The following is a 26,562-nucleotide window of genomic DNA, read 5'->3' as shown; positions in this document are numbered from 1 at the left end:
ACTATTACTTTACCATTACTTTACCATCATTTTACTCTAACTTTACTATGACTTTACTATTACGTTACTCCAACTTTACTATTACCTTACTATTACCTTACTCTAATTTTACTATTACATTACTCCAACTTTACTATTACCTCACTATGACTTTACTCTGACTTTACTCTGACTTTACTATTACCTTACTATGACTTTACTATGACTTTACTCCAACTTTACTATCACTTTACTATTACCTTACTATGACTTTACTCCAACTTTACTATGACTTTACTCTGACTTTACTATGACTTTACTATTACCTTACTATGACTTTACTATGACCTTACTATGACTTTACTCCAACTTTACTATTACTTTACTATTACCTTACTATGACTTTACTCCAACTTTACTATTAACTTACTATGACTTTACTCCACCTTTACTACTACTTTACTATTAACTTACTATGACTTTACTCCAACTTTACTATTAACTTACTATGACTTTACTCCAACTTCACCATTACTTTACTATTACTTTATTACTTTACTCTGACTTTACTCCAACTTTACTACTACTTTACTCCAACTTTACTATTACTTTATTACTTTACTCCAACTTTCCTCCTCCTCCTCCTCCTCCTCCCCGTCCCCTCCCCCGCTCTCCCCTCCCCCGTTCCTCTCTCTCTCTCTCTCTCTCTCTCCCCTCCCCCGCGGAGCAAGGATTACACCGGGAGGCGGCGTTTGGGCAGCACAAACCCCTCTTTTAATGTTTGCACAGCACAGCACCCGCGCGGGGGGAGGGGTAGAGGGGGGGTCACGGATAGAGGGGTGGGGGAGGGGCTCCACGTGAAGGTGGGGGAGGGGCCGCCGCGGCGTCTCTAAAGGGGAGGGCGCCCGCGCCGGGCGCGCCGGCCGTGCCGCCGCTTACCCTTGTGCAGGACGGCGTTGGCGGGTTTGTTGCCCGCCAGCGACTCCTTGGACAGGTGCTGGTGGCTCTCGGCCAGGCACTCGACCTCGGCGAAGCGCGTGTTGAGGGCCATGGCCGGGTGGCTCGGGTCCTGCGTCATGTTCAGGTAGGCGGCGCGGCGCAGCTGCTCCTCGATCACCAGAGCCTGCTCCAGCAGCTGCGTGGGGGAGGGGAGGGGAGGGGAGGGTCAGCATGAGGGGTGGGGGAGGGTCCTGGGGTTGGGGGGTTCAACCCTCATCTTGTCAACATCTGGAGGGTCCAGGTGTTGGGGGGTCTGACCCTGATCTGGAGGCTCCAGGTGTTGGTGGGTCCAACCGTGACCTCATCAACATCTGGAGGGGTTGGGGAGTTGGGGGGTCTGACCCTGATCTCATGAACATCTGGAGGGTCCAGGTGGTTTTGGGTTCAACCTGGAGGCTCCAGGTGTTTTTGGGTCCAACCATGATCTCATCAACATCTGGAGGCTCCAGGTGTTGGTGGGCCCGACTGTGACCTCATCAACATCTGGAGGGTCCAGATGTTGGGGGGTGTGACCCTGATCTGGAGGCTCCAGGTGGCTTTGGGTTCAACCGTGACCTCATCAACATCTGGAGGCTCCAAGTGTTGGGGGGTGTGACCCTCATCTTGTCAACATCTGGAGGCTCCAGGTGTTGGTGGGCCCGACTGTGACCTCATCAACACCTGGAGGCTCCAGGGGTTGGGGGGTCTGACCCTGATCTTGTCAACATCTGGAGGGTCCAAGTGGTTTTGGGTTCAACCATGATCTCATCAACACCTGGAGGCTCCAGGGGTTTGTGGACCTGACCCTGATCTCATCAACATCTGGAGCCTCCAGGTGTTTTTGGGTTCAACCGTGATCTCATCAACATCTGGAGGGTCCAGATGTTGGGGGGTGTGACCCTGATCTGGAGCCTCCAGGTGTTTCTGGGTTCAACCGTGACCTCATCAACATCTGGAGGGGTTGGGGGGTCTGACCCTGATCTCATCAACATCTGAAGCCTCCAGGTGTTTTTGGGTTCAACCCTGATCTCATCAACATCTGGAGGCTCCAGGTGTTGGTAGGTCTGACCCTGATCTGGAGGCTCCAGGTGGTTTTGGGTTCAACCTGGAGGATCCAGGTGTTGGTGGGTCCAACCGTGACCTCATCAACATCTGGAGGGTCCTGGGGTTGGGGGGTGTGACCCTGATCTGGAGGCTCCAGGTGTTGGTGGATCCAACCCTGATCTCATCAACATCTGGAGGCTCCAGGTGTTTTTGGGTTCAACCATGATCTCATCAACATCTGGAGGGTCCAGCGGTTGGGGGTGTGACCCTGATCTGGAGGCTCCAGGTGGTTTTGGGTTCAACTCTGATCTCATCAACATCTGGAGGCTCCAGGTGTTGGTGGGCCCGACTGTGACCTCATCAACATCTGGAGGATCCAGGTGTTTTTGGGTTCAACCGTGACCTCATCAACATCTGGAGGCTCCAGGTGTCCAACCCTGACTTCACCCAACACCTGCAGCACCCTCCTGTCACTCCTCATGTCCCCAGGTCCCCCCAGGTCCCCCCAGGTGTCCCCAGGTGTCCCCTCAGGTGTCCCCAGGTCCCCCCAGGTGTCCCCAGGTGTCCCCAAGGTGTCCCCAGGTGTTCCCATGTCCCCCCAGATGTCCCCAGGTGTCCCCAGGTGTCCCCAGGTGTGTCCCCAGGTGTCCCCAGAGGTGTCCCCAAACATCCCCAGATGTCCCCAGATGTCCCCAGGTGTCCCCAGGTGTCCCCAGGTGTCCCCAGGTGTCCCCAGAGGTGTCCCCAGGTGTCCCCATGTCCCCCCAGGTGTCCCGAGGTGTCCCCAGAGGTGTCCCCAGGTGTCCCCAGGTGTGTCCCCATGTCCCCCCAGGTGTCCCCAGGTGTCCCCATGTCCCCCCATGTCCCCCCAGATGTCCCCAGGTGTCCCCAGGTGTCCCCATGTCCCCCCAGGTGTCCCCAGATGTCCCCAGGTGTCCCCAGAGGTGTCCCCAGGTGTCCCCAGGTGTCCCCAGGTGTCCCCATGTCCCCCCAGATGTCCCCAGGTGTCCCCAGATGTCCCCAGAGGTGTCCCCAGGTGTCCCCAGGTGCTCACCTTGAAGCGCCGCGCCAGGAATTTGTTTTTCATCTCCAGGAAATTCCCCTTGGAGGCTTCGCCCTTGAAGGGTTCGTTGATGACCCCGAAGGCGCCGTCGTTCTGGATGTCGGTCCAGCGCGCGTAGCCGTGGCTGAGCGCTAAGGAACGTCACCGTGTCACATTGTCACCCTGTCACCCTGTCACCGTGTGTCACCGTGTCACCCTGACACCCTGTCACACTGTCACCCTGACCCCGAAGGCGCCGTCGTTCTGGATGTCGGTCCAGCGCGCGTAGCCGTGGCTGAGCGCTAAGGAACGTCACCGTGTGTCACCCTGACACCGTCACACTGTCACTGTGTCACCCTGTCACCGTGTCACCCTGTCACCCTGTCACCCTGACACCCTGTCACACTGTCACCGTGTCACCCTGACCCCGAAGGCGCCGTCGTTCTGGATGTCGGTCCAGCGCGCGTAGCCGTGGCTGAGCGCTAAGGAACGTCACCGTGTCACCCTGTCACCCTGACACCATCACACTGTCACCGTGTCACTGTGTCACTGTGTCACCCTGACATCCTGTCACCCTGTCACCCTGTCACCGTGTCACCCTGTGTCACCCTGACACCCTGTCACCGTGTCACCCTGTCACACTGTCACCCTGTGTGTCACCCTGTCACATTGTCACCCTGACACCCTGTCACCGTGTCACCCTGTCATCCTGTCACCCTGACACATTGTCACCGTGTCACCCTGTCACACTGTCACCCTGTCACACTGTCACCGTGTCACCCTGACCCCGAAGGCGCCGTCGTTCTGGATGTCGGTCCAGCGCACGTAGCCGTGGCTGAGCGCTAAGGAACGTCACCGTGTCACCGTGTCACATTGTCACCGTGTCACACTGACACACTGTCACCCTGACACCCTGTCACCCTGTCACCGTGTCACCCTGACCCCGAAGGCGCCGTCGTTCTGGATGTCGGTCCAGCGCGCATAGCCGTGGCTGAGCGCTAAGGAACGTCACCGTGTGTGTCACCGTGTCACCCTGACACCATCACACTGTCACCGTGTCACTGTGTCACTGTGTCACCCTGACATCCTGTCACCGTGTCACCCTGTCACACTGTCACTGTCACCCTGACCCCGAAGGCGCCGTCGTTCTGGATGTCGGTCCAGCGCGCGTAGCCGTGGCTGAGCGCTAAGGAACGTCACCGTGTCACCGTGTGTCACTGTGTCACCGTGTCACCCTGACACCCTGTCACCGTGTCACCCTGTCACCCTGTCACCGTGTCACCGTGTCACCCTGTCACACTGTCACTGTCACCCTGACCCCAAAGGCGCCGTTGTTCTGGATGTCGGTCCAGCGCGCGTAGCCGTGGCTGAGCGCTAAGGAATGTCACCGTGTCACATTGTCACCGTGTCACCCTGTCACCGTGTCACACTGTCACCCTGTCACCCTGTCACTGTGTCACCCTGTCACCGTGTCACCGTGTCACCCTGTCACCCTGTCACCCTGTCACCCTGTCACCCTGACCCCGAAGGCGCCGTCGTTCTGGATGTCGGTCCAGCGCGCGTAGCCGTGGCTGAGCGCTAAGGAACGTCACCGTGTGTCACCGTGTCACATTGTCACCCTGTCACCCTGTCACTGTGTCACCGTGTCACATTGTCACCTCATGTGTCACTGTCACCGTGTCACCTTGTCACCGTGTCACTGTCACCGTGTCACTGTCACCATGTCACATTGCCACCTCACGTGTCACTGTCACCGTGTCACATTGTCACTGTGTCACCCTGACACCCTGTCACCGTGTTACTGTGTCACCTTGTCACTGTGTCACCGTGTCAAGCTGTCACATTGTCACCTCACGTGTCACTGTCACCGTGTCACTGTCACCATGTCACTGTCACCATGTCACATTGCCACCTCACGTGTCACTGTCACTGTGTCACACTGTCACTGTGTCACTGTCACCGTGTCACATTGTCACCATGTCACATTGTCACCGTGTCACCTTGTCACCCCACATGTCACTGTCACCGTGTCACATTGTCACCTCACGTGTCACTGTCACCGTGTCACTGTCACCATGTCACCGTGTCACATTGTCACCGTGTCACCCTCCCCTTGCTGTCACTGTCACTAACCCAGGGAGGTCACAACCCCCGGCACACGCTGGGGACACCCAAAATTCCCACGGGAACACCCCAAATTCCAACGGGAACACCCAAAATTCCCATGGGAACACCCAAACCCCAACAGGAACACCCAAAATTCCAACAGGAACACCCAAAATTCCAACAGGAACACCCCAAATTCCAACAGGAACACCCCAAATTCCAACAGGAACACCCCAAATTCCAACGGGAACACCCAAATTCCAACAGGAACACCCCAAATTCCACCAGGAACACCTGAAATTCCCATGGGAACACCCAAAATTCCACCAGGAACACCCCAAATTCCCATGGGAACACCCAAAATTCCAACAGGAACACCCCAAATTCCCATGGGAACACCCAAAATCCCAACAGGAACACCCCAAATTCCAACGGGAACACCCCAAATTCCACCAGGAACACCCAAACCCCAACAGGAACACCCCAAATCCCACCAGGAACACCCAAATTCCAACAGGAACACCCAAAATCCCAACGGGAACACCCAAATTCCAACAGGAACACCCAAAATTCCAATGGGAACACCCCAAATTCCACCAAGAACACCCCAAATTCCAATGGGAACACCCAAAATTCCAACAGGAACACCCAAAATTCCAACGGGAACACCCCAAATTCCACCGGGGACACCCAAAATTCCAACAGGAACACCCAAAATTCCAACAGGAACACCCAAACCCCAACAGGAACACCCAAATTCCAACGGGAACACCCAAAATTCCCACGGGAACACCCAAAATCCCAACAGGAACACCCCAAACCCCACCAGGAACACCCCAAATTCCAACGGGAACACCCAAATTCCAACGGGAACACCCCAAATTCCCATGGGAACACCCCAAATTCCAACAGGAACACCCAAAATTCCACCAGGAACACCCAAAATTCCAACAGGAACACCCAAAATTCCAACAGGGACACCCAAAATTCCAACAGGAACACCCAAATTCCAACAGGAACACCCCAAATTCCAACGGGAACACCCCAAATTCCAATGGGAACACCCAAATTCCAACAGGAACACCCCAAACCCCAACAGGAACACCCGAATTCCAACAGGAACACCCAAAATTCCAACGGGAACACCCCAAACCCTCCCAAGAACACCCCAAATTCCAAAAGGACACCCCAAATCCCACCAGGAACACCCAAACCCTCCCGAAATTCCCAAAATTCCCCTGAAATTCCCAAAATTCCCCTGAAATTCCCAAAATTCCCCTGAAATTCCCGGAATTCCCCTGAAATTCCCAAAATTCCCCTGAAATTCCCAAAATTCCCCTGAAATTCCCAGAATTCCCGAAATTCCCAGAATTCCTGAGGATACAGGACAATGCCCTCAGGATCAGTTTCACCCTCACCGCGCTGTCACCGTTCCCAGCCCCACCAAACCCCACCGGGAACACCCCAAAAACCCCCCCAAAATTCCTGAAATTCCCCCAAAATTCCCCTGAAATTCCCAAAATTCCCAGAATTCCCGGAATTCCCGAGGATACAGGACGATGCCGGCCAGCAGCCAACAGTCGTGGCGCCGGTGCCACCGCGCTGTCACCGTCCCCAGCCCCACCAAACCCCACCGGGAACACCCCAAACCCCCCCCGAAATTCCCAAAATTCCCCTGAAATTCCCAAAATTCCCAGAATTCCCGGAATTCCGGTTGTTTTTCCGGAGGATACAGGACGATGCCGGCCAGCAGCCAGCAGTCGTGGCGCCGGTGCCACCGCGCTGTCACCGTCCCCAACCCCACCAAACCCCACCGGGAACACCCCAAACCCCCCCAAAATTCCTGAAATTCCCCTGAAATTCCCAAAATTCCCCTGAAATTCTCAAAATTCCCCTGAAATTCCCGGAATTCCTGGAATTCCCGAGGATACAGGACGATGTCCCCAGGATCAGTTTCACCCTCACCGCGCTGTCACCGTCCCCAGCCCCACCAAACCCCACCGGGAACACCCCAAACCCCCCCGAAATTCCCAAAATTCCCCTGAAATTCCCCTGAAATTCCCGAAATTCCCAGAATTCCCGGAATTCCGGTTGTTTTTCCCGAGGATACAGGACGATGCCGGCCAGCAGCCAGCAGTCGTGGCGCCGGTGCCACCGCGCTGTCACCGTCCCCAGCCCCACCAAACCCCACCAGGAACACCCCAAACCCCCCCGGAATTCCCGAAATTCCCCTGAAATTCCCAAAATTCCCCTGAAATTCCCAGAATTCCCAGAATTCCCGGAATTCCGGTTGTTTTTCCGGAGGATACAGGACGATGCCGGCCAGCAGCCCCCGGCACCGGCGCCACCCTCACCGCGCTGTCACCGTCCCCAGCCCCACCAAACCCCACCAGGAACACCCCAAACCCCCCCAAAATTCCCGAAATTCCCCTGAAATTCCCGAAATTCCCAGAATTCCCGAAATTCCCAGAATTCTGGAGGATCCAGGACGATGTCCCCAGGATCAGCCTCACCCTCACCGCGCTGTCACCGTCCCCAGCCCCGGGGACACCCCAAACCCCACCGGGAACACCCCAAACCCCCCTGAAATTCCCAAAATTCCCCCGAAATTCCCGAAATTCCCCTGAAACTCCCAGAATTCCCGGAATTCCCGGAATTCCCGAGGATACAGGACGATGCCGGCCAGCAGCCCCCGGCACCGGCGCCACCCTCACCGCGCTGTCACCGTCCCCAGCCCCACCAAACCCCACCGGGAACACCCCAAACCCCCCTGGGAACACCCTGAAATTCCCAAAATTCCCAAAATTCCCAGAATTCCCGGAATTCCGGTTGTTTTTCCGGAGGATACAGGACGATGCCGGCCAGCAGCCAGTAGTCGTGGCGCCGGTGCCAGATCTCGTTGAGTTTCCCCGAGGAGATGGCGGCGCGCTCCTCGTTCTGCCACAGCGTGTGCAGCTCTGCGGGGGAGGGGACACGGGTGACACAGGTGTGACACAGGTGTGACACAGGTGTGTCCAGGTGTCCCCACATGTGACCAGATGTGACACAGGTACTCCCCAGGTACCCCCAGGCGTGACCCAGGTGTGACCGGGTGTGTCCCCAGGTGTCCCCATGTCCCCCCCAGGTGTCCCCAGGTGTGACCCAGGTACCTCCAGGTGCCCCCAGGTGCCCCCAGGTGTGACCCAGGTGAGTTCAGGTGTGTCCAGGTGTCCCCAGGTGTGTCCCCAGTGTGACCCAGGTGTGCACAGGTGAGCTCAGGTGTGACCAGGTGTGTCCAGGTGTGACCCAGGTGAGCTCAGGTGTGTCCAGGTGTGACCCAGGTGTCCCCATGTCCCCCCCAGGTGTGACACAGGTGTGTCCAGGTGTGTTCAGGTGTGTCCAGATGTGTTCAGGTGTGTCCAGGTGTATCCAGGTGTGATTCAGGTACCCCCAGGTGTGCCCCAGGTGTGCCCCAGGTGCCCCAGGTGTGACCAGGTGTGACACAGGTGTGACCCAGGTGAGCTCGGGTATGACCCAGGTGTGACACAGGTGAGACCAGGTGTGTTCAGGTGTGTTCAGGTGTGACCCAGGTGTGACCCAGGTGTGACCCAGGTACCCCCAGGTGTGACCGGGTGTGAGCAGGTGTGACCCAGGTGTGATTCAGGTACCCCCAGGTGTGACCCAGGTGTGACCCAGGTGAGCTCAGGTGTGTCCAGGTGTGACACAGGTGGGACAGGTGTGACACAGGTGTGCCCCAAGTGTGCCCCAGGTGTGTCCAGGTGTGACACAGGTGTGACACAGGTGTGACACAGGTGGGACACAGGTGTGACACAGGTGAGACACAGGTGTGACCCAGGTGTGACCCAGGTGCCCCCAGGTGTCCCCAGGTGTGACACAGGTGAGACACAGGTGGGACCCAGGTGTGACACAGGTGTCCCCAGGTGTGACACAGGTGAGACACAGGTGTGACACAGCTGGGACAGGTGTGACACAGGTGTGACCGGGTGTGTCCCCAGGTGTCCCCATGTCCCCCCCAGGTGTCCCCAGGTGTGCCCCAAGTGACCCCAGGTGAGCTCAGGTGAGACCAGGTGTGACACAGGTGTGACACAGGTGTGACCAGGTGTGAGCAGGTGTGCCCCAGGTGTCCCAGGTGTGACCGGGTGTGACCCAGGTGACCTCGGGTGTGATCCACGTGTGATCCAGGTGTGACCCAGGTGTGATTCAGGTGTCCCCATGTCCCCCCAGGTGTCCCCAGGTGTCCCCAGGTGTGTCCCCAGGTGTCCCCATGTCCCCCCAGGTGTCCCAGCTGTCCCAGCTGTCCCCAGGTGTGTCCCAGCTGTCCCCATGTCCCCCCAGCTATCCCCAGGTGTGTCCCCAGGTGTGTCCCCAGGTGTGTCCCCAGCTGTCCCCATGTCCCCCCAGGTGTGTCCCCACCTGTGAATCCGCCATCGGCGATGTTGAACATGAATCTCGGTTTCTCGTCCCTGCGTCCGTTGGGCCTCGGCTCCGGGCGGGGCTCGCGGAGCTCCTCTGGGGGCGGGGCCAGGGATGATTGACAGGTGAGGGATTAAACCACGCCCCTCCCCTTAAGCCATGCCCCTCTGGTGTTAAACCACGCCCCTTCCCTTAAGCCACGCCCCTCTGGTGTCAAACCACGCCCCTCCCCTTAAGCCATGCCCCTCTGGTGTTAAACCACGCCCCTTCTGTTTAAGCCACGCCCCCTTTGCTATAACCACGCCCCTTTCCTTTAAGCCCCGCCCCTTTTCTCAAGCCGCACCCCTTGGGGCTTAAACCACGCCCCTGATCTTAAGCCACGCCCCCTGGGAATTAAGCTACGCCCCTTCTGTTTAAGCCACGCCCCCTTTGCTATGACCACGCCCCTTTCCTTTAAGCCCCGCCCCTTTTATCAAGCCCCACACCCTTTCCCATAAGCCCCATCCCGGGAATTAAACCACGCCCTTTCCTTTAAGCCCCGCCCCCTCCAGGATTAAACCACGCCCTTTCCCATAAGCCCTGCCCCCCTGGGAATTAAACCACGCCCTTTCCTTTAAGCCCCGCCCCTTCTGGGTTAAGCAACGCCCCCTCCCATTAAGCCCCGCCCCTTTTGGGTTAATCCATGCCCCTTCTCTTAAGCCACGCCCCCTATGCAGGGTAAACCCCGCCCCTTCCCATTAAGCCACGCCCCTTCTGGGTTAAGCCCCGCCCCCTTTGGCCAAGCCCCGCCCCCTCTGTGTTAAGCCCTGCCCCTTTTTGCCAAGCCACCCCCCCTCTGGGTCAAAACCCACTTTTTTTTCCAAGCCCCGCCCCTCTGTGTTAAGCCACGCCCCTTTTGCCAAAGCCACGCCCCCTCTGTGTTAAGCCCCCCTTTTTTGACCAAGCCCCGCTCCCTCTGTGTTAAGCCCCGCCCCTTTTGACCAAGCCACGCCCCTCTGGGTTAAGCCCCGCCCCTTTTGACCAACCCACACCCCCCTGTGTTAAGCCCCACCCCTTTTGACCAAGCCACGCCCCCTCTGTGTTAAGCCCCACCCCTTTTCCCCAAGCCCCGCCCCTGGGTTAAACCCCACCCCCTTTTTGCCAAGCCCCGCCCCCTCTGGGCTAAGCCCCGCCCCTTTTGACCAAGCCCCGCCCCCCTCTGGGCTAAGCTCCGCCCCTTTTCCCCAAGCCCCGCCCCCCAGCACCTCTCTTTGGCTCGGGGTCCCCCCCCGGCCGCTCCTTGGGCTCCTCCTCCGGGATTTTCTCCTCCCCTTTCTCCGGCCCCGCCCCCTTCTCGGCCTCGGCGCCTGCGGAATCGGGGACGTTTCAGGGGATTTGGGGATTTTCCGGGATTTTGGGGGAATTTCACCGGATTTGGGGAATTTCTGGGATTTTGGGGATTTTCCAGGATTTTCCCGGGATTTTTGGGGAATTTCCCGGGATTTTGGGGATTTTCCCAGAATTTTGAGGGATTTTCTGGGATTTTTTTGGAATTTCCTGGGATTTTGGGGGGATTTTCCCAGGATTTTGGGATTTTCTGGGATTTTGGGGGAATTTCACCGGATTTGGGGAATTTCCGGGATTCTGGGGGAATTTCATGGGATTTGGGGAATTTCCGGGATTTTGGGGGAATTTCATGAGATTTTGGGGCGATTTCATGGGATTTTGGGAATTTTCCGGGATTTTTGGGACATTTCCCGGGATTTTGGGAATTTCCCGGGATTTTGGGGAATTTCCCGGGATTTTGGGGCCATTTCCCGGGATTTTGGGAATTTTCCGGGATTTTCCTGGTATTTTTGGGATTTTCCTGAGATTTTTGGGATTTTCTTGGGATTTTTGGGGACATTTCCCGGGATTTTGGGAATTTCCCGGGATTTTGGGGCCATTTTCCAGGATTTTGGGAATTTTCCGGGATTTTCCTGGGATTTTGGGAATTTTCCTGAGATTTTTGGGGATTTTCTTGGGATTTTTGGGGACATTTCCCAGGATTTTGGGAATTTCCCGGGATTTTGGAAGAATTTCCCGGGATTTGGGGGATTTCACGGGATTTTGGGGGAATTTCATGGGATTTTGGGGCGATTTCCCGGGATTTTGGGAATTTTCCGGGATTTTCCTGGGATTTTTGGGATTTTCCTGGGATTTTTGGGATTTTCCTGAGATTTTTGGGATTTTCTTGGGATTTTTGGGGACATTTCCCGGGATTTTGCGAATTTCCTGGGATTTTTGGGGATTTTCCTGGGATTTCCCGGGATTTTGGGGATTTCCTGGGATTTTGGGGATTTTCCTGGGATTTCCCGGGATTTTCCTGGGATTTCCCGGGATTTTGGGGATTTTCCTGGGATTTCCCGGGATTTTGGGGATTTCCCGGGATTTTGGGGATTTCCCGGGATTTTGGGGATTTTCCTGGGATTTCCCGGGATTGTCCTGGGATTTTGGGGATTTTCCTGGGATTTCCCGGGATTTTCCTGGGATTTTGGGGATTTTCCTGGGATTTCCCGGGATTTTGGGGATTTCCTGGGATTTTGGGGATTTTCCTGGGATTTCCCGGGATTTTCCTGGGATTTCCCGGGATTTTGGGGATTTTCCTGGGATTTCCCGGGATTTTGGGGATTTCCCGGGATTTTGGGGATTTCCCGGGATTTTGGGGATTTTCCTGGGATTTTGGGGATTTCCTGGGATTTCCCGGGATTTTGGGGATTTTCCTGGGATTTTGGGGATTTTCCTGGGATTTCCCGGGATTTTGGGGATTTTCCTGGGATTTCTCGGGATTTTGGGGATTTTCCGGGGATTTCCCTGGGATTTCCCGGGATTTTGGGGATTTTCCTGGGATTTTCCCGGGATTTTGGGGATTTCCCGGGATTTTGGGGATTTTCCCGGGATTTTCCTGGGATTTTCCTGGGATTTCCCGGGATTCCCGGGGGTCTCACCTGGCCGCTCCTCTCGGGCCGGGGCTCCTTCGGCCTCGGGGTCTCGGTGGCCGGGCCCCTCCTCCTCCTCCCCCTTCCGGGGCCCCTCGGCCTCGCTGCCATCGCCGGGGGACGGTGGCACCTCGGGGACAGCGGCCTGGGGGACACGGGAGGGGGGGTCACCCATGGGGACACCTTGGGGACACCTTGGGGACACCTTGGGGACACCCTGGGGACACCTTGGGGACACCCTGGGGACACCTTGGGGACACCTTGGGGACACCCTGGGGACACCTTGGGGACACCTTGGGGACACCTTGGGGACACCTTGGGGACACCCTGGGGACACTGGGACACCTTGGGGACACCTTGGGGACACCTTGGGGACACCAGGACACCCTTAGGGACACCACGACACCCTTGGGGACACCTTGGGGACACCTTGGGGACACCCAGACACCCTCGGGGACACCCTGGGGACACCCTGGGGACACCTTGGGGACACCCCAACCCCAGGGTGACAATGGGGACAGGGTTGGGGACAGTGCCAGGGTTGAGGACAGGGTTGGGGACAGTTGGGGACAGTTGGGGACAGTTGGGGACAGTGACAGGGCTGGGGACAGGGTTGGGGACAGTTGGGGACAGTTGGGGACACCGGTGTCACTCACGTCTGTCTCCATCTTCTCGGCCCCTTTGGGTTGTTCCTTCTCCTCCCGGCTGTCACCGTCGTCCCTGTCCGGGGGTGGCACCGGCCCCTCCCCGCTGGGCACCGGCGTGGCTGGGGACAGGGACAGGGGACATTGGGGACATCGGGGACATTGGGGACATTGGGGACATTGGGGGACATTGGGGACATTGGGGACATTGGGGACATTGGGGACATTGGGGACACTGGGGGGATTGGGGACATTGGGGACATTGGGGACATTGGGGACATTGGGGGACATTGGGGACATTGGGGACATTGGGGACAGGGACAGGGGACAGGGGCACCTGGCTCTGGCCCCGTGTCACCTCCCCTGTGTCACCTCCTTCATCCCAATCCCTGTCCCCTGTCCCCATTCCCAGGTGTCCCAGGTGTCCCCAGGATGTCCCCAGGTGTGTCCCCAGGTGTCCCAGGTTGTCCCCAGGTGTCCCCAGGGTGTCCCCAGGTGTGTCCCCAGGTGTCCCAATGTCCCCCCAGCTGTCCCCAGGTGTCCCCAGGTGTCCCCCCAGGTGTCCCCAGGTGTGTCCCCATGTCCCCCCAGCTGTTCCCAGGTGTCCCCAGGTGTCCCCAGCTGTCCCCAGAGGTGTCCCCAGGTGTCCCCAGCCGTACCTGGCGTGGGGGGCTGGGGGCTGGGGGGGCCGCTCTGTTCGGGGCTGGGGGGTCCGGTCTTGGCGGGGGAGGAGGCGCGGGACGAGCGCTTGGAGTCGGCGCTGGGCTCCGGGGCCAGCTCGGGCAGGGACCAGCGCCCGTTGATGTGCTCGAACTCCTGCACCTGTGGGGGGACACCCAGGGCTCAGGGGGACCCCAAAAACCCCAAAAACCACCCCAAAAACCCCAAAAACCCAAAAAAACCACCCCAAAAACCCCAAAAATCACCCCAAAATCACAGCCTGAAAAACAACCCCAAAAACCCCAAAATCACCCCAAAAATCCCCAAAATCACCCCAAAATAACACCCCAAAATCCCCCAAAATCACAGCCTGAAAAACAACCCCAAAAACCCCAAAATCACCCAAAAAACACCTCAAAAACCCCAAAAAAACCACCCCAAAAACCCCCAAAATCACCCCAAAATCACACCCCAAAAACCCCCAAAATCACCTCAAAAAACAACCCCAAAAACCCCCAAAATCACCCCAAAAACCCCCAAATCCCCCCACAGATCCCAGCTCGGGCAGGGACCAGCGCCCGTTGATGTGCTCCAACTCCTGCACCTGTGGGGGGACACCCAGGGGTCAGGGGGACCCCAAAAACCCCCAAAAACCACCCCAGAAACCCCAAAAACCCAAAATCACACCCCAAAATCACCCCAAAATCACAGCCTGAAAAACAACCCCAAAAACCCCAAAAAAACCACCCCAAAAACCCCCAAAAACCACCCCAAAATCCCCCAAAATCACCTCAAAAACACCCCAAACCACCCCAAAAACCCCCAAAATCACCCCAAAAACCCCCAAAATCACACCAAAATCACCCCAAAATCACAGCCTGGAAAACAACCTCAAAACCCCAAAAAACCACCCCAAAAACCCCCAAAATCACACCCCAAAATCCCCCAAAATCACCTCAAAAACACCCCAAAAACCCCAAAAGACACCTCAAAAACCCCAAAAACCACCCCAAAAACCCCCAAAAACCACCCCAAAAACCCCCAAAACCCCAAAAAAAACACCCCAAAAACCCCAAAATCACCCCAAAAACCCCCAAATCCCCCCACAGATCCCAGCTCGGGCAGGGACCAGCGCCCGTTGATGTGCTCGAACTCCTGCACCTGTGGGGGGACACCCAGGGGTCAGGGGGACCCCAAAAACCCCCAAAAACCACCCCAAAAACCCCAAAAACCCAAAAAAACCACGCCAAAAACCCCCAAAATCACCCCAAAATCACTGCCTGAAAAACAACCTCGAAAACCCCAAAAAACAACCCCAAAAACCCCAAAAACCCTAAAATCACCCCAAAAACCCCCAAAACCACCCCAAAATCCCCCAAAATCACCCCAAAAACACCAAAATCACCCCAAAAACACCTCAAAAAACACAAAGTCACTCCAAAAACCCCCAAAATCACCCCAAAATCACAGCCTGAAAAACAACCTCAAAAACCCTAAAATCACCCCAAAAGTCCCTAAAATCACACCCCAAAATCCCCCAAAATCACCTCAAAAACACCCCAAACCACCCCAAAAACCCCAAAAGACACCTCAAAAACCCCAAAATCACCCCAAAAACCCCCAAAATCACCCCAAAATCACAGCCTGAAAAACAACCCCAAAAACCCCAAAATCACCTCAAAATACAACCCCAAAAACCCCAAAATCCCCCAAAATCACCTCAAAAAACAACCCCAAAAACCCCCAAAATCACCCAAAAATCACAGCCTAAAAAACAACCCCAAAAACCCCAAAACCACCCCAAAAACCCCCAAATCCCCCCACAGATCCCAGCTCGGGCAGGGACCAGCGCCCGTTGATGTGCTCCAACTCCTGCACCTGTGGGGGGACACCCAGGGGTCAGGGGGACCCCAAAAACCCCCAAAAACCACCCCAAAAACCCCAAAAAACCAAAAAAACCACCACAAAAACCCCCAAAATCACAGCCTGAAAAACAACCCCAAAAACCCCAAAATCACCCCAAAAACCCCCAAAATCACACCCCAAAATACAACCTCAAAAACCCCCAAAATCACCTCAAAATCACACCCCAAAATCTCCCAAATCACCTCAAAAAACAACCCCAAAAACCACCCCAAAAACCCCCAAAATCACCCCAAAATCACTGCCTGAGAAACAACCTCAAAAACCCCAAAATCACCCCAAAAACCCCCAAAATCCCACCCCAAAAACCCCCAAAATCACCTCAAAAACACCCCAAACCACTCCAAAAACCCCCAAAATCACCCCAAAAACCCCAAAATCACCCCAAAAACCCCCAAAATCACCCCAAAAACCCCCAAAACCACCCCAAAAACCCCCAAATCCCCCCACAGATCCCAGCTCGGGCAGGGACCAGCGCCCGTTGATGTGCTCGAACTCCTGCACCTGTGGGGGGACATCCAGGGGTCAGGGGGACCCCAAAAACCCCCAAAAACCACCACAAAAACCCCAAAAAAACACCCCAAAAACCCAAAAAAACACCCCAAAATCACCCCAAAATCACAGCCTGAAAAACAACCCCAAAAACCCCAAAATCACCTCAAAATACAACCCCAAAAACCCCAAAACCACCCCAAAAACCCCAAAAGACACCCCAAAAAGCCCCAAAAACCACCCCAAAAAACCCCAAAACCCCAAAAAACCACCCCAAAAACCCCCAAAATCACCCCAAAATCACAGCCTGAAAAACAACCCCAAAAACCCCAAAATCACCCCAAAAACCCCCAAAATCACACCACAAAAACCCCAAAAAAACACCTAAAAAACACCCAAAATCACCCCAAAATCACACCCCAAAATCCCCCAAAATCACCTCAAAAACACCCAAAACCACCCCAAAAACCCCCAAAATCACCCCAAAATCACTGCCTGAAAAACAACCCCAAAAACCCCAAAATCACCCCAAAAATCCCCAAAATCACACCACAAAAACCCCCAAAATCACCCCAAAAACCCAAAAAAACCACCCCAAAATCACAGCCTGAAAAACAACCCCAAAAACCCCAAAATCACCCCAAAAACCCCCAAAATCACACCACAAAAACCCCAAAAAAACACCTAAAAAACACCCAAAATCACCCCAAAATCACACCCCAAAATCCCCCAAAATCACCTCACAAACACCCAAAACCACCCCAGAAATGCCCCAAAAAACCCCAAAAACCCCAAAAAACAACCCCAGAAACTCCAAAAACCACCCCAAAAACCCCAAAAAAACAACCCAAAATCACACCCCAAAATCACCTCAAAAAACAACCCCAAAACCCCCAAAATCACACCCCAAAAACACCCAAAAAACACCTCAAAAACCCCCCAAAACAACCCCAAAATCACCCCAAAAAAAAACCCCAAAAACACCAAAATCACCCCAAAAACACACCTAAAAACCACCCAAAACCACACCCCAAAATCCCCCAAAATCACCCCAAAAAACAACCTCAAAAACCCCCAAAATCACACCCCAAAATCCCCAAAATCACCCCAAAAAACAACCCCAAAACCACCAAAATCACACCAAAATCACACCCCAAAAAAAAACCCCAATACCCCAAAATCACACCCCAAAAACCCCCAAAATCACACCCCAAAATCCCCAAAAAAACACCTAAAAATCACCCAAAATCACCCCAAAATCACAGGCTGAAAAACAACCCCAAAAACCCCAAAATCACCCCAAAAACCCCCAAAATCACCTCAAAAAACTACCCCAAAAACCCCAAAAACACACCCCAAAAAACAACCCCAAAATCACCAAAATCACCCCAAAATCACACCCCAAAAAACACCCAAAAAACACCCCAAAAACCCCCAAAAAACAACCCCAAAACCCCAAAAAACAACCCCAAAAACACCCAAAAAGGACCCCAGGTGTGTCTGGGTGTGTCCCCGGGTGTGTCCAGGTGTGTCTGTGACCCCCAAATGTCCCCAGGTGTGTCCAGGTGTCCCCAGGTGTCCCCAGGTGTCCCCAGGTGTGTTCCAGGTGGGTTCCAGACTGGGTTCTAGACCAGGTTCTAGACTCGGTTCTAGATAGTTCTAGACTCGGTTCTAGATCGTTCTAGATCGGGTTCTAGAGGTTCTAGACTCGGTTCTAGATCGGTTCTAGATAGTTCTAGAGCAGGTTCTAGATTGTTCTAGACTCGGTTCTAGATCGGGTTCCAGACTGGGTTCCAGGTGTCCCCAGGTCCCCCCAGGTGTGCCCAGGTGTGTTCTGGGTGTCCCCAGGTGTGGTTTTGGGTGTCCCCAGATGTCTCCAGGTGTCCCCAGGTGAGGTTTTGGGTGTCCCCAGGTGTCCCCAGGTGTGTTTTTGATGTCCCCATGTCCCCCCAGGTGTCCCCAGGTGTCCCCAGGTGTTCCCAGGTGTCCCCAGGTGTGTCCCCATGTCCCCCCATGTCCCCCCAGGTGTCCCCAGGTGTGTCTGGGTGTCCCCAGGTGTGTCCCCTTGTCCCCCCAGGTGTCCCCAGGTGTCCCCAGGTGTTCCCAGGTGTCCCCAGCTGTGTCCCCATGTCCCCCCAGGTGTCCCCAGGTGTCCCCAGGTGTGTCTGGGTGTGTCCCCATGTCCCCCCAGGTGTCCCCAGGTGTCCCCAGGTGTCCCCAGGTGTGTCCCCATGTCCCCCCAGGTGTCCCCAGGTGTCCCCAGGTGTGTCCCCATGTCCCCCCAGGTGTCCCCAGGTGTCCCCAGGTGTCCCAGGTACCTTTTTCTTGACGAGGGACATGACCCCGATGCGGGTCAGCACCTGTTGCCGGGACAGCCCCTCCCTGGGGACGCCACCCCAGTGTCCCCAGGTGTCCCCAGGTGTCCCCAGGTGTGTCCCCATGTCCCCCCAGGTGTCCTCAGGTGTCCCCAGGTGTGTCCCCATGTCCCCCCAGGTGTGCCCAGGTGTGTTCTGGGTGTCCCCAGGTGTGGTTTTGGGTGTCCCCAGGTGTGTCCAGGTGTCCCCAGGTGTCCCCAGGTGTCCCCAGGTGTGTCCCCAGGTGTGTCCCCCTGTCCCCCCAGGTGTCCCCAGGTGTGTCTGGGTGTCCCCAGGTGTGTCCCCTGTCCCCCCAGGTGTCCCCAGGTGTGTCTGGGTGTCCCCAGGTGTGTCCCCATGTCCCCCCAGGTGTCCCCATGTCCCCCCAGGTGTGTCCCCAGGTGTCCCCAGGTGTCTCAGGTACCTTTTTCTTGACGAGGGACATGACCCCGATGCGGGTCAGCACCTGTTGCCGGGACAGCCCCTCCCTGGGGACGCCGTCGGCGAAGGTCTCGGAGCCGTCGGCGCCCGGCTCGCACAGGTGACGCATGAACAGGGACACGTAGGCCCTGGGGACAGCGCCCAGTGCCACCAGCGGTGACACCTCACCTGCCCGAGGGGCCACGGGGTGCCCTGACACCCATGGGTCCTGTCCCCAGTGTCCCCAGTGTCCCCTGACACCCATGGGTCCTGTCCCCAGTGTCCCCAATGTCCCCAGTGTCCCCAGTGTCCCCTGACACCCATGGGTCCTGTCCCCAATGTCCCCATTGTCCCCAGTGTCCCCTGACACCCATGGGTCCTGTCCCCAGTGTCCCCAATGTCCCCAGTGTCCCCAGTGTCCCCAATGTCCCCAGTGTCCCCTGACACCCATGGGTCCTGTCCCCAGTGTCCCCAATGTCCCCAGTGTCCCCAATGTCCCCAATGTCCCCAGTGTCCCCAGTGTCCCCTGACACCCATGGGTCCTGTCCCCAATGTCCCCAGTGTCCCCAATGTCCCCAATGTCCCCAGGGCCCATGGATCCTGTCCCCAGTGTCCCCAGTGTCCCCAGTGTCCCCAATGTCCCCAAACCCCATAAATCCTGTCCCCAGTGTCCCCAATGTCCCCTGACACCCATGGGTCCTGTCCCCAATGTCCCCAATGTCTCCATGTCCCCAGACCCCGATGTCCCCATGGATCCTGTCCCCAGGGTCCCCAGTGTCCCCTGGCCCCATGGATCCTGTCCCCAATGTCCCCAATGTCCCCAATGTCCCCAGGGTCCCCTGTCCCCATAAATCCTGTCCCCAGTGTCCCCAATGTCCCCTGACACCCATGGGTCCTGTCCCCAATGTCCCCAGTGTCCCCAGTGTCCCCAATGTCCCCAATGTCCCCAGTGTCCCCTGTCCCCATGGATCCTGTCCCCAATGTCCCCTGACACCCATGGGTCCTGTCCCCAATGTCCCCAATGTCCCCCATCCCCCAATGTCCCCAATGTCCCCATTGTCCCCAATGTCCCCAATGTCCCCTCTGTCCCCTCTGTCCCCAATGTCCCCAATGTCCCCAATCCCCCCAATGTCCCCAATCCCCCCAATGTCCCCCAATCCCCCCAATGTCCCCAATCCCCCCTCTGTCCCCAATGTCCCCAGTGTCCCCAATGTCCCCACTGTCCCCTCTGTCCCCAATGTCCCCTCTGTCCCCTCTGTCCCCTCTGTCCCCGTGCCATCAGCCCGTCCCCTCGTCACGGCGCCGCTGTGGCTGTGCCGGCCCCGTTGGGGACGCGCCACCGCTCCGGCGCTGTCCCCGAGCCAGGCCCGGCCCCCCGAGGGGACCTTGGGGACATCGGGGGTGGCTTTGTGTCGGCCTGAGGGGGACACGGCCTCGTCCGCTCCCCAGGAACGCCGACGGGAACGGAGCTCGGCTGAGTAAGGGCTCATCACGTGGCATTGGGGACATTTGGGGACATTGGGGACATGGGGGACATTGGGGACACTGGGGGGATTGGGGACATTGGGGGACATTGGGGACATTGGGGACATTGGGGACATTGGGGACATTGAGGGGATTGGGGACATTGGGGACATTGGGGACATTGGGGACATTGGGGACAGTGGGGACATTGGGGACATTGGGGACATTGGGGACATGTCACTAGCCTGCCACCGCTTCTCCCTGGTGCCACCACATGTTCCTGATGTCACCACCCGTCCCTGCCACCATCACCCCTCCTGCTGTCCCCAGGTGTGTCCCCAGGTGTCCCCAGGTATGTCCCCATGTCCCCCCAGCTGTCCCCAGGTGTCCCCAGGTGTCCCCATGTCCCTCCAGGTGTCCCCAGTTGTCCCCAGAGGTGTCCCCAGGTGTCCCCAGGTGTCCCCATGTCCCCCCCGGTGTCCCCAGGTGTCCCCAGGTGTCCCCATGTCCCCCCAGCTGTCCCCATGTCCCCCCAGGTGTGTCCCCATGTCCCCCCAGGTGTCCCCAGCTGTCCCCAGGTGTGTCCCCAGGTGTGTCCCCAGGTGTCCCCAGGTGTCCCCAGGTGTCCCCATGTGTGTCCCCAGCTGTCCCCATGTCCCCCCAGCTGTCCCCAGGTGTCCCCAGGTGTCCCCCAGTGTCCCCAGATGTCCCCAGGTGTGTCCCCATGTCCCCCCATGTCCCCCCAGCTGTCCCCAGGTGTGTCCCCAGCTGTCCCATGTCCCCCCAGGTGTCCCCAGGTGTCCCCAGGTGTCCCCAGGTGTGTCCCCAGCTGTCCCCAGCTGTCCCCAGGTGTGTCCCCAGGTGTCCCCAGGTGTGTCACCTACTTGAACTCCTTCTCGCTCTTCCCCCGCAGGTCCCTCACGAGCCACTGGGAGGTGAAGGCGTCCTGGGGGGGCATCCCCCAGCGCATGACGGCGTTGAGGAAAGCCTTCCTCTGCCTCGTGTTGAACCCCAGCACCTGAGGGGACATTGGGGACATTGGGGACATTGGGGACATTGGGGACATTGGGGACATTGGGGGGATTGGGGACATTGGGGACATTGGGGACATTGGGGACATTGGGGGGATTGGGGGGATTGGGGGGTTGGGGACATTGGGGACATTGGGGACATTGGGGGCATTGGGGACATTGGGGGACATTGGGGACATTGGGGACATTGGGGACATTGGGGACATTGGGGGGATTGGGGACATTGGGGACATTGGGGACATTGGGGACATTGGGGGGATTGGGGACATTGGGGACATCGGGGACATTGGGGACATCATTGGGGACATTGGGGGACATTGGGGGGATTGGGGACATTGGGGACATTGGGGGACATTGGGGACATCATTGGGGACATTGGGGGACATTGGGGGGATTGGGGACATTGGGGACATTGGGGGGATTGGGGACATTGGGGACATTGGGGGGATTGGGGACATTGGGGACATTGGGGACATTGGGGGGATTGGGGACATTGGGGACATTGGGGACATTGGGGGGATTGGGGACATTGGGGACATTGGGGACATTGGGGACATTGGGGACATTTGGGGGTCTCAGGTGTCCGAGCACCCCCTGAGCCCCTCCTGGAGGTGACCCGGGTGACCTTGGGGTGTCCCCAAAGCCCCAGGGATGTCCCCAAGTCCTGTCAGTGTCCCCAGACATTGTCACTGTCCCCATTGTCACCGTCCCCATTGTCACTGTCCCCAAACCCCCAGGGATGTCCCCAGACATTGTCACTGTCCCCAACCCCTGTCACTGTCCCCATTGTCACTGTCCCCTCACCTCAATTTTTCCAGGGATGTCCCCAGACATTGTCACTGTCCCCAAGCCCCCAGGGATGTCCCCAACCCCTGTCCCCATTGTCCCCAACCCCTGTCCCCACTGTCCCCTCACCTCGATGTTTCCAGGGATGTCCCCAGACAGTGTCACTGTCCCCAAGCCCCCATCACTGTCCCCAATCATTGTCATTGTCCCCAAACTGTGTCCCCAACCCCTGTCCCCACTGTCCCCACTGTCCCCAACCCCTGTCACTGTCCCCTCACCTCGATGCTTCCAGGGATGTCCCCAGACATTGTCACTGTCCCCAAGCCCCCAGGGATGTCCCCAACCCCTGTCCCCATTGTCCCCACTGTCACTGTCCCCTCACCTCGATGTTTCCAGGGATGTCCCCAGACAGTGTCACTGTCCCCAAGCCCCCAGGGATGTCCCCAAGCCCCCAGGGATGTCCCCAAGCCCCCAGGGATGTCCCCAAGCCCCCAGGGATGTCCCCAACCACTGTCCCCACTGTCCCCATTGTCCCCTCACCTCGATGTTTCCAGGGATGTCCCCAGACAGTGTCACTGTCCCCAAGCCCCCAGGGATGTCCCCAACCCCTGTCCCCATTGTCCCCTCACCTCGATGTTTCCGCCCACCCGGGCCAGCAGTGGGGGGAGGGGTTTGTCCTTCTCGTTCCGCAGCTGCCGCTTGGACTGACGGCGGCCTGGGGGAGGGGAGGGGACATCAACCCCCCGTGGGGACACCCTGACCCCCCTGGGGACACCCTGACCCCCCCTTGGGGACATCAACCCCCCTTGGGGACATCCTGACCCCCCCTTGGGACAACAACCCCCCCTTGGGGACACCCTGACCCCCCCTTGGGGACATCAACCCCCCTTGGGGACACCCTGACCCCCCTGGGGACACCCTGACCCCCCTTGGGGACACCCTGACCCCCCTGGGGACACCCTGACCCCCCTTGGGGACACCCTGACCCCCCCCTGGGGACATCAACCCCCCTTGGGGACATCCTGACCCCCCCTGGGGACACCCTGACCCCCCTTGGGGACATCAACCCCCCCTTGGGGACACCCTGACCCCCCCTGGGGACACCCTGACCCCCCTTGGGGACATCAACCCCTCCTTGGGGACACCCTGACCCCCCCTTGGGGACACCCTGACCCCCCCTTGGGGACACCCTGACCCCCCTTGGGGACATCAACCCCCCTTGGGGACACAGGTGACACAGGTGACACACAGGTGACACTCAGGTGACACACAGGTGACACACAGGTGACATTAAGGTGACACAGGTGACAGGTGACACAGGTGACACTCAGGTGACATTAAGGTGACACAGGTGACACAGATGACACACAGGTGAGACACAGGTGACATTAAGGTGACACAGGTGACACACAGGTGACACACAGGTGACACTCAGGTGACATTAAGGTGACACAGGTGACACACAGGTGACACAGGTGACACAGGTGACACACAGGTGACATTAAAGTGACATTAAGGTGACACAGGTGACACACAGGTGACACAGGTGACACACAGGTGACATTAAGGTGACACAGGTGACACACAAGTGACATTAAGGTGACACAGGTGACACACAGGTGACACAGGTGACACTCAGGTGACACACAGGTGACACAGGTGACATTAAGGTGACACACAGGTGACACACAGGTGACACACAGGTGACATTAAGGTGACACAGGTGACACACAGGTGATATTAAGGTGACCCAAGTGACACAGGTGACACACAGGTGACATTAAAGGTGACACACAGGTGATATTAAGGTGACATTAAGGTGACACAGGTGACATTAAAGGTGACACAGGTGACATTAAGGTGACACAGGTGACATTGAGGTGACATTAAGGTGACATTAAGGTGACACAGGTGACACACAGGTGACCCAGGTGACATTAAGGTGACACAGGTGACACACAGGTGACACACAGGTGACAGTAAAGGTGACACAGGTGACATTAAGGTGACATTAAGGTGACCCAGGTGTCTCTCACCCTCCGGCCGCTCGTCGAAGTCCTCGTCCTCCTCCTCGGATCCCACTGAGTACTCGGACTGGTTATCTGGGGACATCCCAGTCCATCCCAGTCCATCCCAGTTCATCCCAGTTCATCCCAGTATGTCCCAGTGCCACCCCAGTATGTCCCAGTGCCACCCCAGTGCCACCCCAGTGTGTCCCACTGTCACCCCGGACTGGTTATCTGGGGACATCCCAGTCCATCCCAGTCCATCCCAGTATGTCCCAGTGCCATCCCAGTGGTTCCCAGTCCATCCCAGTCCATCCCAGTTCATCCCAGTCCATCCCAGTCCATCCCAGTCCATCCCAGTGCCCACCTTGGTCCTCCTGGGCGGCGTCGTTGTAGTTGACCTGTTTCCGGACGCGTTTGCCCTTGCCCAGGTTCCTGGCCAGGTCCTCCCAGTCCCATCCCAGTTCCATCCCAGTGTGTCCCAGTCACTCCCAGTGACCCCAAATCCCCTCCCAGTCCATCCCAGTCCATCCCAGTCCCTCCCAGTGCCCACCTTGGTCCTCCTGGGTGGCGTCGTTGTAGTTGACCTGTTTGTCCCAGTGTGTCCCAGTCCCATCCCAGTGTGTCCCAGTCACTCCCAGTGTCACCCCAGTGATTCCCAGTCCCTCCCAGTGGTTCCCAGTCCATCCCAGTGCCCACCTTGGTCCTCCTGGGCGGTGTCGTTGTAGTTGACCTGTTTGTCCCAGTGTGTCCCAGTGTGTCCCAGTCCATCCCAATCCCATCCCAGTGGTTCCCAGTGGTTCCCAATGGTTCCCAGTCCATCCCAGTCCATCCCAGTCCATCCCAGTGCCCACCTTGGTCCTCCTGGGCGGCGTCGTTGTAGTTGACCTGTTTTCGGACGCGTTTGCCCTTGCCCAGGTTCCTGGCCAGGTCCTCCCAGTCCCATCCCAGTCCATCCCAGTCCATCCCAGTGTCACCCCAGTGGCTCCCAGTCCCTCCCAGTCCATCCCAGTCCATCCCAGTGTATCCCAGTCACTCCCAGTGTCACCCCAGTGGTTCCCAGTCCATCCCAGTGCCCACCTTGGTCCTCCTGGGCGGCGGCGTTGTAGTTGACCTGTTTGTCCCAGTGTGTCCCAGTGTCACCCCAGTGGTTCCCAGTCCCTCCCAGTCCATCCCAGTGTGTCCCAGTGACCCCAAATCCCCTCCCAGTCCATCCCAGTCCATCCCAGTGCCCACCTTGGTCCTCCTGGGCGGCGTCGTTGTAGTTGACCTGTTTGCGGACGCGTTTGCCCTTGCCCAGGTTCCTGGCCAGGTCCTCCCAGTCCCATCCCAGTCCATCCCAGTCCATCCCAATCCCATCCCAGTGTGTCCCAGTCACTCCCAGTGTCACCCCAGTCCATCCCAGTCCATCCCAGTGTGTCCCAGTCCATCCCAATCCCATCCCAGTGTGTCCCAGTCACTCCCAATCCCATCCCAGTGTGTCCCAGTCACTCCCAGTGTCACCCCAGTGATTCCCAGTCCATCCCAGTGGTTCCCAGTCCATCCCAGTGCCCACCTTGGTCCTCCTGGGCGGCGTCGTTGTAGTTGACCTGTTTGCGGACGCGTTTGCCCTTGCCCAGGTTCCTGGCCAGGTCCTCCTGCTGTTGCTCGTAGTGGTGCCTCAGGAGCTTCTCCCAATAATCGGGGTCCACGTTCTCCTCCTGCTTGATGATCTCGCGCTCGATCTCCTCGATCTGCACGACACCGGGGGACACCAAAAGGTCACCAAAAGGTCACCAAAAGGTCATCAAAAGGTCACCAAAATGTCACCAAAAGTTCACCAAAATGTCATCAAAAGGTCATCAAAATGACATCAAAAGGTCATCAAAAGGTCACCAAAATATCACCAAAATGTCACCAAAATGTCACCCAGGGGACATCCAGGGGACACCAAAAGGTCATCAAAAGGTCACCAAAAGGTCACCAAAAGGTCACCCAAGGGACACCAAAAGTTCACCAAAAGGTCATCAAAAGGTCACCAAAATGTCATCAAAAGGTCACCAAAATGTCACCAAAATGTCACCAAAATGTCACCCAGGGGACATCCAGGGGACACCAAAAGGTCACCCAAGGGACACCAAAATGTCACCAAAAGGTCACCAAAAGGTCACCAAAAGGTCATCAAAAGGTCACCAAAATGTCACGCAGGGGACAGCCAGGGGACACCAAAAGGTCACCAAAAGGTCACCAAAAGTCATCAAAAGGTCACCAGAAGGTCACCAAA

At 57.2% G+C, this 26,562-nt stretch overlaps 1 protein-coding gene across 1 annotated transcript in view; it reads right to left on the bottom strand.

Moving 5' to 3' along the window:
- Positions 1 to 26,562, bottom strand: part of CHD3 (chromodomain helicase DNA binding protein 3) — a 100,396-nt gene that overhangs the window by 7,593 nt on the left and 66,241 nt on the right. Inside the window, 13 exon segments of the mRNA XM_058828490.1 lie at positions 919 to 1,114; positions 3,056 to 3,188; positions 7,998 to 8,106; positions 9,563 to 9,658; positions 10,807 to 10,908; positions 12,529 to 12,664; positions 13,176 to 13,285; positions 13,823 to 13,985; positions 19,017 to 19,161; positions 21,361 to 21,494; positions 22,923 to 23,008; positions 24,330 to 24,395; positions 25,855 to 26,032. Coding sequence (XP_058684473.1) covers positions 919 to 1,114; positions 3,056 to 3,188; positions 7,998 to 8,106; positions 9,563 to 9,658; positions 10,807 to 10,908; positions 12,529 to 12,664; positions 13,176 to 13,285; positions 13,823 to 13,985; positions 19,017 to 19,161; positions 21,361 to 21,494; positions 22,923 to 23,008; positions 24,330 to 24,395; positions 25,855 to 26,032 — 1,654 coding nt within the window.

Source organism: Poecile atricapillus (genome assembly GCF_030490865.1).
Source record: "Poecile atricapillus isolate bPoeAtr1 chromosome 36 unlocalized genomic scaffold, bPoeAtr1.hap1 SUPER_36_unloc_3, whole genome shotgun sequence".
In the NCBI taxonomy this organism is placed as follows: Eukaryota; Metazoa; Chordata; class Aves; order Passeriformes; family Paridae; genus Poecile; species Poecile atricapillus.
Note: the sequence above shows the minus strand (reverse complement) of the source record. Positions and strands in the feature narration are given on the sequence as shown.